The 14880-nt window shown below is 37.3% G+C and overlaps 1 protein-coding gene and 1 pseudogene across 3 annotated transcripts; both read left to right on the top strand.

The window, feature by feature from the left end:
- The first annotated feature begins 4584 nt into the window (after nucleotides 1–4584).
- Nucleotides 4585–12222, top strand: LOC148864374 (calcium-transporting ATPase, endoplasmic reticulum-type-like). Of its 3 annotated transcripts, none has more exons than XM_088979434.1 (8): nucleotides 4585–5068; nucleotides 5821–7365; nucleotides 7459–7580; nucleotides 9377–9655; nucleotides 9741–10124; nucleotides 10662–10771; nucleotides 10848–11076; nucleotides 11472–12222. In XM_088979434.1, the coding sequence occupies exons 2-8, from the start codon at nucleotides 5892–5894 to the stop codon at nucleotides 12033–12035; spliced, it is 3162 nt and encodes a 1053-aa protein (XP_088835560.1). In that variant the 5' UTR covers nucleotides 4585–5068; nucleotides 5821–5891; the 3' UTR covers nucleotides 12036–12222. The 3 variants fall into 3 exon arrangements, with proteins under 3 accessions (XP_088835560.1, XP_088835557.1, XP_088835558.1); XM_088979431.1 differs by having other exon boundaries at nucleotides 4585–5266; XM_088979432.1 differs by lacking the exon at nucleotides 4585–5068 and adding an exon at nucleotides 5258–5464.
- Nucleotides 4837–4906, top strand: LOC148864375 (U6atac minor spliceosomal RNA; annotated as a pseudogene).
- Nucleotides 12223–14880: the final 2658 nt, after the last annotated feature.

Raw genomic sequence — 14880 nt, 5'->3', positions numbered from 1 at the left:
TATATATATATATTTATTACAATTGAAAAATTACATGCAATCGTGGTTTCCAAGAAATTGATATCTTCTCCCAACCATCCAGTACTTGAATGACTGTTTGGAAACGTTAACTAAATACGTATACCCATTGCCCATGTTCAAGAGAGTCTTCATATTCAGAGCTGGGCCTCGAACTGAGATGACACGGTCAGTTTTGTTTGGCTTCTGGGCTCTGGCAGGGCACTGGAATATTGGAGAACATATTACCTGCGACCACTGTCGTAGAACAACTTAAAAATCCTCCGGTGATATTTAAATACGATAGTGTGTTAAACAGGTATCGGTTTGACGTGATCTTTTGTTTTCTTTTCACCACACAGTCACACGCTGAGGTCGTTGAGTTGTTCTGCAAGACTGCACCTAAGGTCTTGGAAAATTGTGGGTTTAACAATTAATAATTTAAAAGAAAGAAGGGTAGTGGCTGGTGATGGTGTTTCTGGGTGACAATCAAGGCCTAATCCAACGGTTTATATTGGGCCTTCCTTAGATAATAACAACTTGGTGTGAGCCTTGCGGGAAGAAGACTCGGTTGTGAGAGCCCATTTCAAATGCATCTTCAATGATATTGTGATACGTGGCATCCCGGAATAACTGTATGACGCCCGGAATCACTTAGACAATAACTTACCTTAGCCAAGATGATGGCGACCTAGCACAGGGGTCGACCTGGCGACCTGACACAGGTGCCGAACTGGCGACCTGGCACTATCACCGACCTGGCGACCTCAACCACAATTCAGGTCGGCAAGAAGCACCTTGTCCAGGGCCGACCTGCAGCACCTCGTCACTGGCCGAAGTGACCTCGACGCAAGGAGCGACTTCCCTCGAGGGCATGCCGGCCTAACTGAGGTCCAGGTGGCGACCTGCGAGACGTTCTCGCCGACAAATTCGACATGCATATCCCAACATTCCCACAATCCTTGGAAATTGGCCCACGTACCGAACGTTTTGGAGGGTGGTCAACGTGCATGGCGATTGCCTCCAGGAATCTTGAACCACTTAGACGACCTCTTGGAAATCTTGGATGCGGTGCGTAAAGCCCATGCCAAACAATGCCTATATAAAGGCACCAACCCCAATGGCATAGGGGGGGCAAGTAAGCATATTCTAGTTCTCATACTTTATGATTTTTAGCTTGCAGTCTACTATGAGAGTACCGACTTAAGCATCGGAGCGACCTCACCGGGTTAACCACCCTGGGTAATCTGACATTGATTCATTGCAGGTCTCTAAAGAACTACGAAGCTCAATAATCAATCCAGCTCGGCCCAATCAGTTCGGCACCTAACCTGCCCAGCTCGACCCAGTAAGTTCGACACCTAACCTGCCCAGCTCGGCTTAGTCAGCTCGACACCTAATCTGCCCTCAGCTCGGCATCCAGGTCCTCATCGAGCAAAAGTTCTCCACTTCAGCCTCTGAATCATCGACCACTTGGAAACAGACCAAATGATAAGATACTTAGTATGAAAAATTGATTCATCAGCTGATGATAGTGTTTATGGGTAACAATCAGAGCCTAACCCAACGGTTTAATTTGGGCTTTCCTTGAATAATAACAGCTGAACTGACTGACTTTCGCTTTGTCTAGTTAAGATATATATGAAGAAGGTTAATTGTGAATTTATTGATAAATGTAGCTGCTTTGGGATTCCAATATTTCTAAGAAGTTATACACACGACATTCCAATTAATATTTCTAAGCAATTTATCTCCAATACCCAAGTCATCTAAAGTCTATGTTTAATGACAACTTGAAGACAATTTTAGTTTGGTCTTCTATGTATATTTATTACAATTGAGAAACTGCAATCTTGGTTTCCAAGAAATTGATTTCTTCTCTCAATTATCAATGCTTCAAATTCAATGACTGGTTGGAATCATTAACCAAATACGAATATCCAAGAAAGTCTTCATATATATGATCCAGAGCTAGGCTTCGAACTGGGTGACATGTTTGGTACCTGGAATTGGAATATTAATATGGGTTTCAGTTCAGAATACCAATGGAGATACGGTTTTATTAAACAAATTCGGATTTACATCCCACAGAGGACATCTCACACAAACCTGATCATAAGCACGTTGAAGCCATGCACCGGAAATATCTCTTCCTTGAATGGCAACATGCAGGTAGAGAGATATTCCTGATGTGCAGCTGCTAAATGCTAACTGTGAGGTTGGTATGAGACATGTGGCAAATTAAATCCCATATCTTATTATATTAAACAGATGTTAATAAAAGAAAAAAGAAACAAGTGTATTGAGTCTAGTGAGTGGTGAGTGGTGATGGTGTTTCCTTTTCTTTAATTTCCTCTGGATGAAAACAACTAAAGCTCAATCCAACAGTAATTAAGAAGCTAAAATGGCTGTATATGATGAGGCCGGCTTCTTACTGTTGGATATACAGTAACAGATGAAACTGCATAACTGACTGACTGATGGCTTGGTATCAAGCTATCAAGAAGGTTGTGAATCTCTGTTGATAAATGAAGCTTATTTGAGCTGAATGACTGTGTACAATGCGTTCAAATATTTTTGGAGAAGTAAAAATCAGCCCAATTCAGAATTTACTAGGATCAAAGTACAGGGAGAATGTATCCTGACCGTGAATTGATGTTAAATTCACGGCAGAATGTGGTTTATAGGGGAATAGAACTAGTTGTAGGGGGGGCTGGAATTCAGAATTCTGCATCGTGTGTATCTATACTTTTTTCAATATTTTATCATTTAAAATTCCATAGCAATTCATATGGTTGTCACCTCACCCGACCGTTAACGTCAAAACGGTACCCTTCAAAAGCAGGACAAAAGATCCCGATTGACTAACAGACGGAGGGTCAGTTTTTTATTCACAACGCGGGTCACAAACTGGGGGAGAGCAGGAAGTAGGAAGCTTCCTGGAAATATGATGGGACAAATTAATACATAAATGCGCCCCGAAAGCAAAGTGGGGGAGGGGGACCAAACTTTGATAAAACCAACCCCACTGACAATTTCCAATTCTATTATCTTCTTCTTTGTGTGATGTGTCGTTGTGTCAAAGGGTTATTCACTTCTTCCGCCACCCCAAACAAAACTAGTTTAACATCAAATTGGTTGCCATGAAAGTTAGAACCGGCAAGTCCAACTAATTCCATTTGCCATTTCTTTGGCACCCAACTTCTTCCTCTTTTCAAAATTTCAATCATAAGTGGTTGCGTGTCCGTTCCGACAAGTCATTATTAATGAAGGCATTAGTTTATACTTTATAAATGGATGCTTAATAAGTAAAATGTGCTTTGTATGAATGGAGTCTTCAAGCTTCTCCTTCCACTCTGTATTCATATAAACATATTTTGGGCTCATAATACTTCATTACTTTGTATGCAAAAGTCATCTAAAGTTGATACAAGGTGGGGCTGTAAGTGACATGGATTCTGGGATTTAATACAGGACCAGTAAAAATTGAAAAGCAATACACATGTAATGGTGGCTATCATCCCATCCACTGTAATGACTAATGAATCATTAGACCCATATTTAGTCCCAATAACGTTTTTTTTTTCTATAAGGTTCTATTTGTTTTTCGATAAATTATTTATCTAGGTAAGTGTATTTATTTATATTTTTTATTTTTTAAATAAATAGATTAATGACTATTTTAGTCATAAAAATTTATTATTGAAAGATATATTTTTGTTCTATCCAAGTATTAGCAACTTTCCTCTAGGTGGAAAATTTATTTATTCATCTAATATCTTAAAAAATAAAATTTCTTATTCCCACATAAATATAAAAAAATAATATGGGTTTTTTGGTCAATGGGAACCAAAATCCCATTGACAAACTTTTCCCCTCTCAAAATCCAAAGAACATATGCCCCTTAAGTATCCAAAAAACTTTTCCCATTTCTCTCTCTCTCTTAAATTCAATGTTGATTGGCAAGGGTTAATTGGTAAGATAAGGATGTTTTAAAATTTTCACAATCAATGGAAGGAAACATTAATACAAGCTAGTATGTATAGATTTAACACCAATGTTTTAAAAACTGACCTGGCCACCAGTTTTTGGTCAGAGGTTCAACCATCCAGTCTAAATGGACAGTTCATTGCAATTTAAAAAATAAATAAATAATAATAATTAAAACAAGAAAATTGCCAAAAATCAATGTTCGAATTGAATGGATTGACAATTCGACCACCCTAATCCGTGAATTGCTAATCAAGTCATCAGTTTTAACAAAAAAACAATTTAAAGATAAAATACAACTGATTGCCGAAACGGTTTTGGACCAAATGGTCTAATCATTCAAATCAATTATGGTTGAAAAACCATTGATAATTAGTAATATATAATTAAATTTAAATAAATATCTACTTTATATATAATATAAATAAATGAACCAGTATATTAATTGTTGGCACGAATTGAAATAACAGGATTTGGACATAAGAGCTAAGAAACCGCGTTGACGTTAGCATCTAGCAACCAAATCCACATTAGCCATCACCTGTTCGGTGGACTGTTCCAGTCACATAAATTGAAGCTCTTAATTTATTATGAAATATGAAGGAAAAAGCTATGCTGCGGGAACACAATATACATTGATTACAAGTTGTCCGGTTCGTAATCGAAAGCTTTTATGTAATTATCATCATTACCGTAAAACTTTATCCTTAAAAAAGATAGGGAGAAAAAAACAGAGGGAGGTTATGGCTGCATTGAGATGAAGAATTGAAGACTGAAGAGACATAGTAGGACCATCTGTCTTCCATGCGTTCATTTTAATTCAAGGTTCTTCGACTGTAAAATCACGCTGTGTTCATTGAAAGGAGAGACGGTTGGCATCTCCCCTGACAGTGACAAGGACGGGAACAGGACTGACTGTGAGAGAGAGAGAGAGAGAACGAGGATAAAAGTATATAAATTTAGGTGCTTGGGGGCTTGGGCTTGTCTGTTAAACTTCCGGTACACAACACAAGTACGAGACTACTGGTTGCTTTAGAAGCGAAGGCGAGGCGAAGAAGCTGCTCTACCAACTTACAACAAAGTACGACCCGCCAGAGTCCATGCGAATTTTCCCATCCCACCATTCATACCCAAGTCTTTTTTTTTCTTTTCTTTTTCCACTTCCAGATACCCCAGATGATTCGTAATCAGTGGTCGAACCTGAGAATTTCTTCCTTGCTTTATCTCTAAGCGAACTTTCTCTTTTCTCTCCTCCTCTCTCAGTGCCAGCGTGCCAACGGTAGTTCTCTGTGCATTTCGCCTTTTAATCCTCTTCTTTTTTTTTTAAGATTATTATTATATTCTATTATATATATGTTTGCTATGTGCTTTTTATTACAAGTTCATTGGAGAGTGCTCATCCTCTTTATGACAATCATGAATCATCTCTGTACACTCATTGCTTCACTCTCTTCTTTCACAACTTCGATCTTACAAGGTGGTTAATAATTACCGCGCCCTTTGGGTTATGTTCTCCTTCTTCCTTTCCCCCTCTTCGGTTTGAATTCTACAGTTGGATTGCTTTCAGTGATAAGAAATACCAAAAGAAATAACTGAAAATTTAGGAGGAAAATTTTCTCATTTGGTTTCATTTCTTGACAAATTCTATTTCTTCCTTCATTTCTTCGTCTGTCTTCTATTTTGTTCAAGGAATGGAAGAAACACTTTAATTTTATTAAATTTTTATATATTATTCCTTGTAAAAAAAAAAGAAATTCTGGGTTGTTATTTGCTTTAGTTCCTAGGTTGTTAGTATTTTTAATTGTTTTCTCCTGGTTTTGCACTCTGATGCAGGGAACTCCAGATGGGTTTGAGACGAATTGTCTATAAATATTGTCTTTGAGTAAGAACTGGAACCACAAGGTATGGCAATGGAAGAAAGATCCTTCCCTGCTTGGTCTTGTTCGGTCGAGCAGTGCCTGAAGGAATACAATGTCAAACTAGAAAAGGGTCTGAGTTCCTACGAGGTTGAGAAGCGGCGGGAGAGGTATGGCTGGAACGAGCTCCAGAAAGAAAAGAGAAAGCCTCTATGGCGCCTTGTGTTGGAACAGATTGATGATATGCTTGTCAAGATTCTGCTAGTCGCAGCCTTCATCTCATTTGTTCTAGCCTACTTGCAAGGTCAAGAAGATGGAAAGACGGGCTTTGAGGCCTATGTGGAACCTTTTGTGATCGTCATGATTCTTGTGCTCAATGCCATAGTTGGCGTTTGGCAGGAGAGCAATGCCGAGAAGGCACTCGAAGCCCTTAAGGAGATGCAATCCGAGTCTGCCAAGGTTCTCAGGGATGGATACTATGTGCCAGACTTGCCGGCTAGGGAGCTTGTCCCAGGTGATATTGTGGAACTGAGAGTTGGCGACAAGGTTCCTGCTGACATGAGAATTGCAGCCTTGAAAACCACAACGCTGAGAGTTGAACAGAGCTCGCTAACAGGAGAAGCAATTCCTGTACTCAAAGGCACAACCCCTGTCTCCGTGGTTGACTGTGATTTGCAGGCTAAAGAATGTATGGTCTTTGCGGGTACAACAGTTGTGAATGGAAGCTGCATTTGCATTGTTGTCAACACTGGGATGTGTACAGAGATTGGGAAGATCCAGAAACAGATACATGAAGCCTCCTTGGAAGAGAACGATACCCCACTTAAGAAGAAACTGGATGAGTTTGGTGGGAGGCTGACAACTGCGATTGGGCTTGTTTGTCTTGTTGTGTGGATGATCAATTATAAACACTTCCTTGCTTGGGACCTTCAGAATGGATGGCCAACAAATTTCCACTTCTCTTTTGAGAAATGCACATACTATTTCAAGATAGCTGTTGCCCTTGCAGTAGCTGCCATCCCTGAAGGCCTTCCTGCGGTAATTACAACTTGTTTAGCCTTGGGTACTAGGAAGATGGCACAAAAGAACGCAATTGTAAGAAAACTTCCAAGTGTAGAGACATTAGGATGCACAACTGTTATTTGTTCAGATAAGACTGGAACCCTCACCACCAATCAGATGTCGGTAACTGAATTCTTCACCTTGGGTGGGAAGATGACAACCTCTCGGGTTTTTCGTGTTGAAGGCACAACCTACAATCCCAAGGATGGTGGCATTGTGGACTGGACTTGCTACAATATGGATGCTAGCTTGCAAGCCATGGCGGAAATATGTGCAGTCTGCAATGATTCTGGGATCTTTTGCAATGGTCCCCTTTTCCGAGCTACAGGTCTGCCAACTGAGGCAGCTCTCAAAGTCTTGGTTGAAAAGATGGGGGTTCCAGATCCTAAGTTGAGGAACAGAATCCGTAATGCACAACTTGCTGCTGACTATTTGATTGACCGTAGCACAGTTAAATTAGGTAAACAGAAACCAGCCATTCTATGTTATTTGTTTGTTTTAACATGGATAACCTATGCAGTTTTGTTCTCTTACTTATCTTTGCATGGTCTAGGCTGCTGCGAGTGGTGGACAAAAAGATCAAAAAGGATTGCCACATTGGAATTTGATCGAATTCGTAAATCAATGAGCGTTATTGTCCGAGAGCCAGATGGACATAATCGTCTTCTTGTCAAGGTGATGTCATAGACTGTATATTTACAAGTTATTTTTTCTTTTTCTTTGTTGTCATTAGTTAAATCAGTGGAAGAAATATAACTAGATTTCTTAAATGCATCTACATCTGCCTTGGCACCTTTCTATAAATGTGCAAATGTCTTGTTTTGCAACCACCCAATTCTTGTAAATACTTAATGAATGCTGCTTTGCAACATACTTAATTGAACACTGAGACTGCAATCTCTTTAACTTTTAATTTTGATTTATTGTAAATTGTACCGGATGTTATACATTATAATTTAACAATGGGTATGGCATTAAACAGTATGGAATGGCGAAACAGGATTCATGTAGCTGACCCCAAATAGTTGGAATGTATTATATGCATTGTGGTGAAAAAAAAAAAGACAAATTGAAGGCTGGATTCAACACCAAATAGGTAAATGATAGAAAAAACTGGTGAGTGAAGATTGGAAGATGTGAAGCCTAAGGTTGCTTATTTGATTGGAAGATGTAAACCTTGCTAGAGTCAGATAATTCCCACCCACACTTCTATTTTAAACCATCAAACGTCAAAGCAACATCAAATAATTATTTCTGGGCCTGAAAGGTTTTCCTTAAAATTCAGATTACTTGAGTGGCTTCTAGAACAAAATTCTAAAATAAAGCACCCTAAACATAAAACAAAAACCAAAAGAAAGCCCGTTAATCATAGTGTTTATTTTTACTTAAATGGATACCACTACACCTGAATCAATTTTCTCCTATAGGGGCCATTGCTAAATGTAAAAATCTTGGGTTGACACCTGAAACAATTTGCTTTATCTCACCTTCAATAATTTGACTATATGACCCCAAATAGCTGGGACCATCATTAGGAATGACCCTAACCTAGCTTTCCTAACAACCTGACCACAAAACCATCTATATTAATTTCCTCAATTTGCTTTTGCTCATTCATTCAGCAATGAGTATATTCAGTATCTAGCTTACCCAACCACTTAACTAAAAACCACCTATATTGATTGCCTCCTGATGAAAGGAGTCTTGTATACTCTCAGGATTCCTAATACTAAGGAAACCTAATTCAATGATATTAAAACTAGCTTCATTAGGGCTGTGTATAGTTGATTGAGAATAATGAATTTCACAGGGATCTTGCACGGATATAGGCGGCAAACACCAAACCATGTAAACTTGTGTGTTCTTCTCTGTTTGCACTATTTTCTTTAGTATCTTTTGATTTTTTCTCATAATACCCCCTCTTGAGTGACATGAATTGTTTGACATCTAATTTATCTTCAATAATGTCCATCTGCCTATAAGTGTATGGGCAGTTGGAATTGATTTGGGCTGCTCTGCTTCTCTTCAAGGCTCGTTTTATCCACCTATGATGTGGACTATGGGCTTACTGATGACACTACTAGAATCGACAGAGTAGTTATATTCCTGTTTCTGCACCAGGATACTATTGATACCATATGTCAGGGGAAATATTATGCAGGGGTGTAAGATTTTGGGAAAGATTTATTTTCGTAACTCGTTTGATCAGTTGAGTGTAGGTAATGTTACAAAATTTGCATTGCCAATGGTTATTATTGAACTTACAAATTACTTTTGTACTCTTATAAAAGCATTATCTTTGGTGTTAACAAGCAGTCTATAGTTATGCTATGTCAAACACCCAAAATAATTTCTTTTACTTATACTGTAAAGCACAAACTTTCCTTGCTTTGTATGGAAAAAAGTTTCACTGTAACCGGTGCTTTTTTATTGGACATCTTTTACCTCAGACTAATGTTTTGAAGTTGCAGGGTGCTGTTGAGAATCTTGTGGAGCGCAGCTCACATGTGCAACTCGCGGATGGATCTATTGTTTCAATAGATGAGTCATGCAGGCAATTGATACTGTTGAGATTAATTGAGATGAGTTCAAAGGGCTTGCGTTGTCTGGGTTTGGCATACAAGGATGACTTGGGAGAGTTCTCTGACTACCATTCAGAGAGTCATCCTGCCCACAGGAAATTGCTTGATCCTGCAAACTACTTCACCATTGAAAGTAACCTAATTTTTGTTGGGGTTGTTGGTCTGAGAGTGAGTATCTTGACAAACTTAGTCTGTATGCACTAGTTCTTGATAGTGACATTGCAAATGTGACTCTGGATTCTGATTGAAACAGGACCCTCCTCGTGATGAAGTTCATAAAGCAATTGAAGATTGTAGAGAAGCTGGCATCAAAGTTCTGGTGATCACTGGAGATAATAAGTCCACAGCTGAAGCTGTCTGTCGGGAAATTGGCCTATTTTCTGGCAGTGAGGATCTCAGAGGGAAAAGTTTTATAAGTAAAGAGTTCATGTCTCTTAATTCTGCACAACAAATTGAAATTTTGACAAAACCAGGAGGTATGCTTTTTTCTCGAGCTGAACCAAAGCACAAACAAGAAATTGTAAGGATGCTGAAAGAAAGGGGTGAGGTTGTTGCAATGACTGGGGATGGTGTAAATGATGCACCTGCACTGAAATCAGCTGATATTGGAATTGCTATGGGCATCACTGGGACTGAGGTAAATTCCCCAAGTGCTTCTAATAATTCTTGTGATACACTGCAGCCTTCCTACTACAAAGAAGAGAATATGCATAACATACAGGGAGATGTTGCAGTGGTTGATCAGGTCTCCTTGCAAGATGTGCAACACATCATCTTAATTGTCAAGACTATGGACCTGTTCAATAAGGGCTGAAGTACTTGAACTGAATTGTCTTATTATTCTATTTCTTGGATGAATAAAAAAAAACACTCAAAAGGTATAATAATCAACCCAATTCAGCTTCAGTCATTAATGATTTCACTACCTCCTTATGACTTTATTCACAAAGACGAAGCAAAAAATTATTCAGTTCAGTCACTTCAGCTGTTATCAAACGGCCCCTAAACCTAATTGTGGACCATTTACCATACCTTATCCAATAGTGAAAAAGAAATAGATAGGTTGACTGGTTAAGTTCAATTTCCTAGGTGTTATTATCATCATTATTTGTGTCACTAATACCGCACAAGTGGTTAACTTGACTTTTTTTTATGCCCTATGCTTAATGTTCAGGTTGCAAAGGAAGCGTCAGACATGGTTCTTGCAGATGATAACTTCAGTACCATTGTTTCTGCTGTTGCTGAGGGCCGCTCAATATATAATAACATGAAAGCTTTCATCAGGTATGTCTCTGAGATCTTGTCTTTTTTGTTGCTTCTGCTTAGTTACATTACATAAACTGTTACACTTCTCGTGCAGGTACATGATATCATCTAATATTGGGGAAGTCATCTCCATCTTCTTGACAGCTGCATTGGGCATACCAGAATGCTTGATACCAGTTCAGCTTCTTTGGGTCAATTTAGTTACTGACGGCCCACCTGCAACAGCTCTTGGATTTAATCCTGCAGATGTTGATATCATGCGGAAACCACCCCGTAAGAGCAATGATGCTCTCATCAATTCTTGGGTTCTCTTCCGTTATATGGTGAGCACTGAGTACTTGTTTTTATATAGGACAGTAGTTGGAATATTAGATTACAACAATGCTGGCTTTCTTGTCATATTGTGTTCACATACTTGCTAGATATGGGAGCCAATTGATAGCTCATTCTAGTAATGCATGTGATCAAACAATCACCTCCAGTAAATGACCTTAAGCGTGGTGTTAGTGGCATTTGTACGTCTTCATTCACCATTTACATTTAGTTGCAAATTGAATAGCATGGATATCTATGACAATTTTAGATTTTATCCATGGATTGGCTCATTGAGTAAGATTCTCCCGGTAATTGAGAATTCCTGTGCTCTGTGTGCAGAGTAGAATCTCAAAATAATTATTCTGCCATGGATGTTGTTCTAATACAATTTCAACTTTGGCAGGTAATCGGCTCATATGTTGGCATCGCAACCGTTGGTATTTTTGTTTTGTGGTATACTCAAGGTTCCTTTCTGGGCATCAACCTTGTGAGCGATGGACATACACTGGTTACTTTGTCTCAGCTCCGCAATTGGGGGGAGTGTCCATCTTGGTCAAATTTTACAGTTTCCCCATTCAAGATTACTGGTGGCCATGTTATGTCATTCTCAAATCCCTGTGACTATTTCTCTGATGGTAAAGTGAAGGCAATGACTCTATCTTTATCTGTCTTGGTGGCAATTGAGTTGTTGAATTCTCTAAATGCCTTATCAGAAGATAACAGCTTGGTCAGGATACCGCCTTGGAGGAACCCTTGGCTTTTGGTGGCTATGTCAGTGTCATTTGGGCTCCATTTTCTCATTCTCTATGTTCCTTTCCTAGCGGATGTGTTTGGTATTGTTCCAATGAGTCTGAAGGAGTGGTCATTAGTTATTTTGGTCTCATCACCTGTTGTGCTCATCGATGAGATTCTCAAGTTAGTCGGGAGGAGTTGGAAAGGGACATCCCATAAGAATAAGAAAGAATAACATGCTTCTGGTTTTGGCTATCAGTCTCTATAAAGATGATTGTATTCAACAATGTGGCTATATGCGAAGAAGCTTTACTGTTTTTTTTTTTTTTTTGAAATATACATATTCTTTCATAAAATTGTAAAGGAGAAAGAACAGGAAGGGTTGTGTTTGTCTATGAATGGAAAATTAACTCTTGCTTCCACACTGATGACATTACAGGCTTGCTTGAAGAAACAATGAAGCACTGACTTACCAGGTCGCTAGTTGGGAATTCTCAATGACTGCTTCCGAACAAAAATGGTTTTTTAGTTGAGGAATAGCAACCAGATATTCAGCTCTCTATGAATGAAACTAAAGCCTTAATTTCCAGCCCATATGTTGGCCCAATATGCCAAGACTACTGATCAAGCTTTTGTATTTTTTTATGCTTTGCCATCTTGGCTTCCTTCTGTTTGGGACTATGTAATCTTTTATGCGGTTTAATATAGTTTCTTTGTCCAGCCAAAAAACAGAAAAAATCTCTCCCTTTTTCTCTCAGCTCTCTCTCTCTCTCTCATAATAATATATGTAAAGTAGCAATCCAAAATGGGCTAGATTATTTTAAAGCCTTTTCTAGTCAATTCCTACTAACACAACCTAACATATGTACGCCATGTAGAAACCTAGTATGGTCTTAAGAATCTAAAGATATAATTTAGTACTAGTAGGGCCTCAAGTATATTAAGTTAATTCAATTAATTAAGTAAATTAGGTAAAATAAATTAATTAAACTAAAATATTGTAATTTTAACATCTCTATTTCAAGAAATTAAATGGAAGGGTTGCTTATATATTTATTTGAAAGTTGAAAAGGGGGTTCTTGTTTGGATCAAAACCTGGAGGGGGTCTTGTTTAAGCCTTTTTCCTTGTACATCTTTTGTTTATATTAATATATTACCTTTTCCCAAATAAGAGTCAGTATAGGTAGATTCAAACTTGATTCGTTTATGTTTGAATTTGCATCAGATCTTATCCATAAGTTTTTTTTTTTTTTATATCGGATTTGAATTAAATTCGGATTACAAGAAGATATTCAATAGTATAAATAAATTAAATAAAAATGATCAAACATTATTATTATTATTATTATTATTATTATTATTATTATTATTATTATTATTATTAACGAACCAAAAGATTTTGGTATCATACTTTATGAACAAAATGAGTTGAAAATTACTTTGTATGAATTTTGAACACATGACAATTCAGTATACCCGCAATATTCAACCAATTTTGCTAATAGATATAATATAAATATTAAATATGTATAACCTTACATATTTAATTGAATGAAAAGATAAAGGTGGACTGGATCATATTTGATCTAATTATAAAACGGATCAAATGCGGATCACTTTCAATGGGATCGAATTGGAGATGGGTGGAATGACACAAAAACTAGGTCAATAATTTCAACTTTGTATTTTATTTTATTTTTTTCCTTTCCACTAGTCATTTCTACCTCATTGTTATTGCAGAAAAAAACCCTTCAAGAAATGACAACAAGGTATTTTGTCCATATAATATTCAAAAACGTGCCAAAGTAAAATAGATTTTTAAAAAGCTTCAATTGCCATATGAGCATATTTTTTTCGTCACTAAAATTGGTGGCATATTCAAGGATAAAAAGTTCAATGCGATACGCCCCATATAAGGCATAGGATGGCCGTATCTTTGAGGTACCAATACACCTATTTACAAGTATTTCGAGCCCTTTAATAAAATATATACTTAAAAATATCCTTAAAAACCAATTTTTGAAAAAAACTAAAAAAAATACAAACACGCATGTTTTTTTAGTACCGATACACCTATGCTGATACACAGGAGTGCATCCATACTGATGGTGGTTCCGTTGGTAGGGTCTCTCACACATTGAAGTAGAGGCCTGGGATCAAATCTCTGACCAGTAGTTTATTTCACTGGATGGGTGAAATAAATTACTCAACCCCACACTATAAGCGATAAGTTATAATAGGTAAACACAGAGGGAATTTTTAGGCCATGTTTGGGAGTACTTATGTTAAAAATAAGCACTTATTTCATATTGGGCATTTGGAGGTCTTTTTCTCCAATAAACACTTAAATAAGCAATTGTGATTCTTTAGCCTTTCATTTTCTAAATTTTAAAAATGCCCAATCCAAAGTGAATGAATAAAAGTACTTTGATAGAAGCGTTTTTATAAAAGTGCTTTTATAAATGTATTTTGATAAAAGTACTTCTGTAAAAATACTTTTATAAAAAGTGATTTTGAAAAGTGCTTTTATAAAAATGTTTTCATAAAAGTGCTTTTGTAAAAATGATTTTATAAAAGTGTTTTCATAAAAATGCTACTTTCATGAAAGCACTTTCCTCATAAAAATACATTACTTTTGTAAAAGTACTTTTCGTAAAATTACTTCTATAAATGTGCCTTTGTAAAAGTGCTTTTATAAAAGGATAATTGGTATTCTAAAAATTTATCGGGGACATTTATGGGTGAAAATTTTTGAATAAGTGCTTATTTTATGAGCACTTAAACAAAGTTGAAAATTTGGACTTAAAAAATAAGTCCTTATTTTTAAAATAAGCACTTATTTTATGTTTATTTCTCAAATACCAATAAGTGCTTAATAGCTCAAATAAACACTTATTTTTGAGCACTCCCAAACGTGGCCTTAGTATTTAACAAAAACCCCAAGAGAGATTACTAATTTCTCCTACCTAAATAGCTAACAGAGTAAACATCACAAGGCGGGTTGATACGGTTGCTGGCTTAGTCTCCCAGCAGAAATTTGGGATTGAATCCTATTGCCACCAGGGGTGGGGGTTATGAAT

This window comes from Nelumbo lutea, chromosome 3 (genome assembly GCF_056320005.1).
Source record: "Nelumbo lutea isolate HS-2025 chromosome 3, American lotus-T2T, whole genome shotgun sequence".
Lineage (NCBI taxonomy): Eukaryota > Viridiplantae > Streptophyta > Magnoliopsida > Proteales > Nelumbonaceae > Nelumbo > Nelumbo lutea.
This window is presented reverse-complemented; position numbering and strand designations above follow the sequence as displayed.

What these genes read in the sequence shown, in the direction of transcription:
- LOC148864374 (XM_088979434.1), top strand. Translation starts at nt 5,892, where the DNA reads ATGGCAATGGAAGAAAGATCCTTCCCTGCTTGGTCTTGTTCGGTCGAG. An exon ending in AACATGAAAGCTTTCATCAG is followed by an intron (nt 10,772 to 10,847) that starts GTATGTCTCTGA and finishes CTTCTCGTGCAG; the next exon opens with GTACATGATATCATCTAATA. An exon ending in GGGTTCTCTTCCGTTATATG is followed by an intron (nt 11,077 to 11,471) that starts GTGAGCACTGAG and finishes CAACTTTGGCAG; the next exon opens with GTAATCGGCTCATATGTTGG.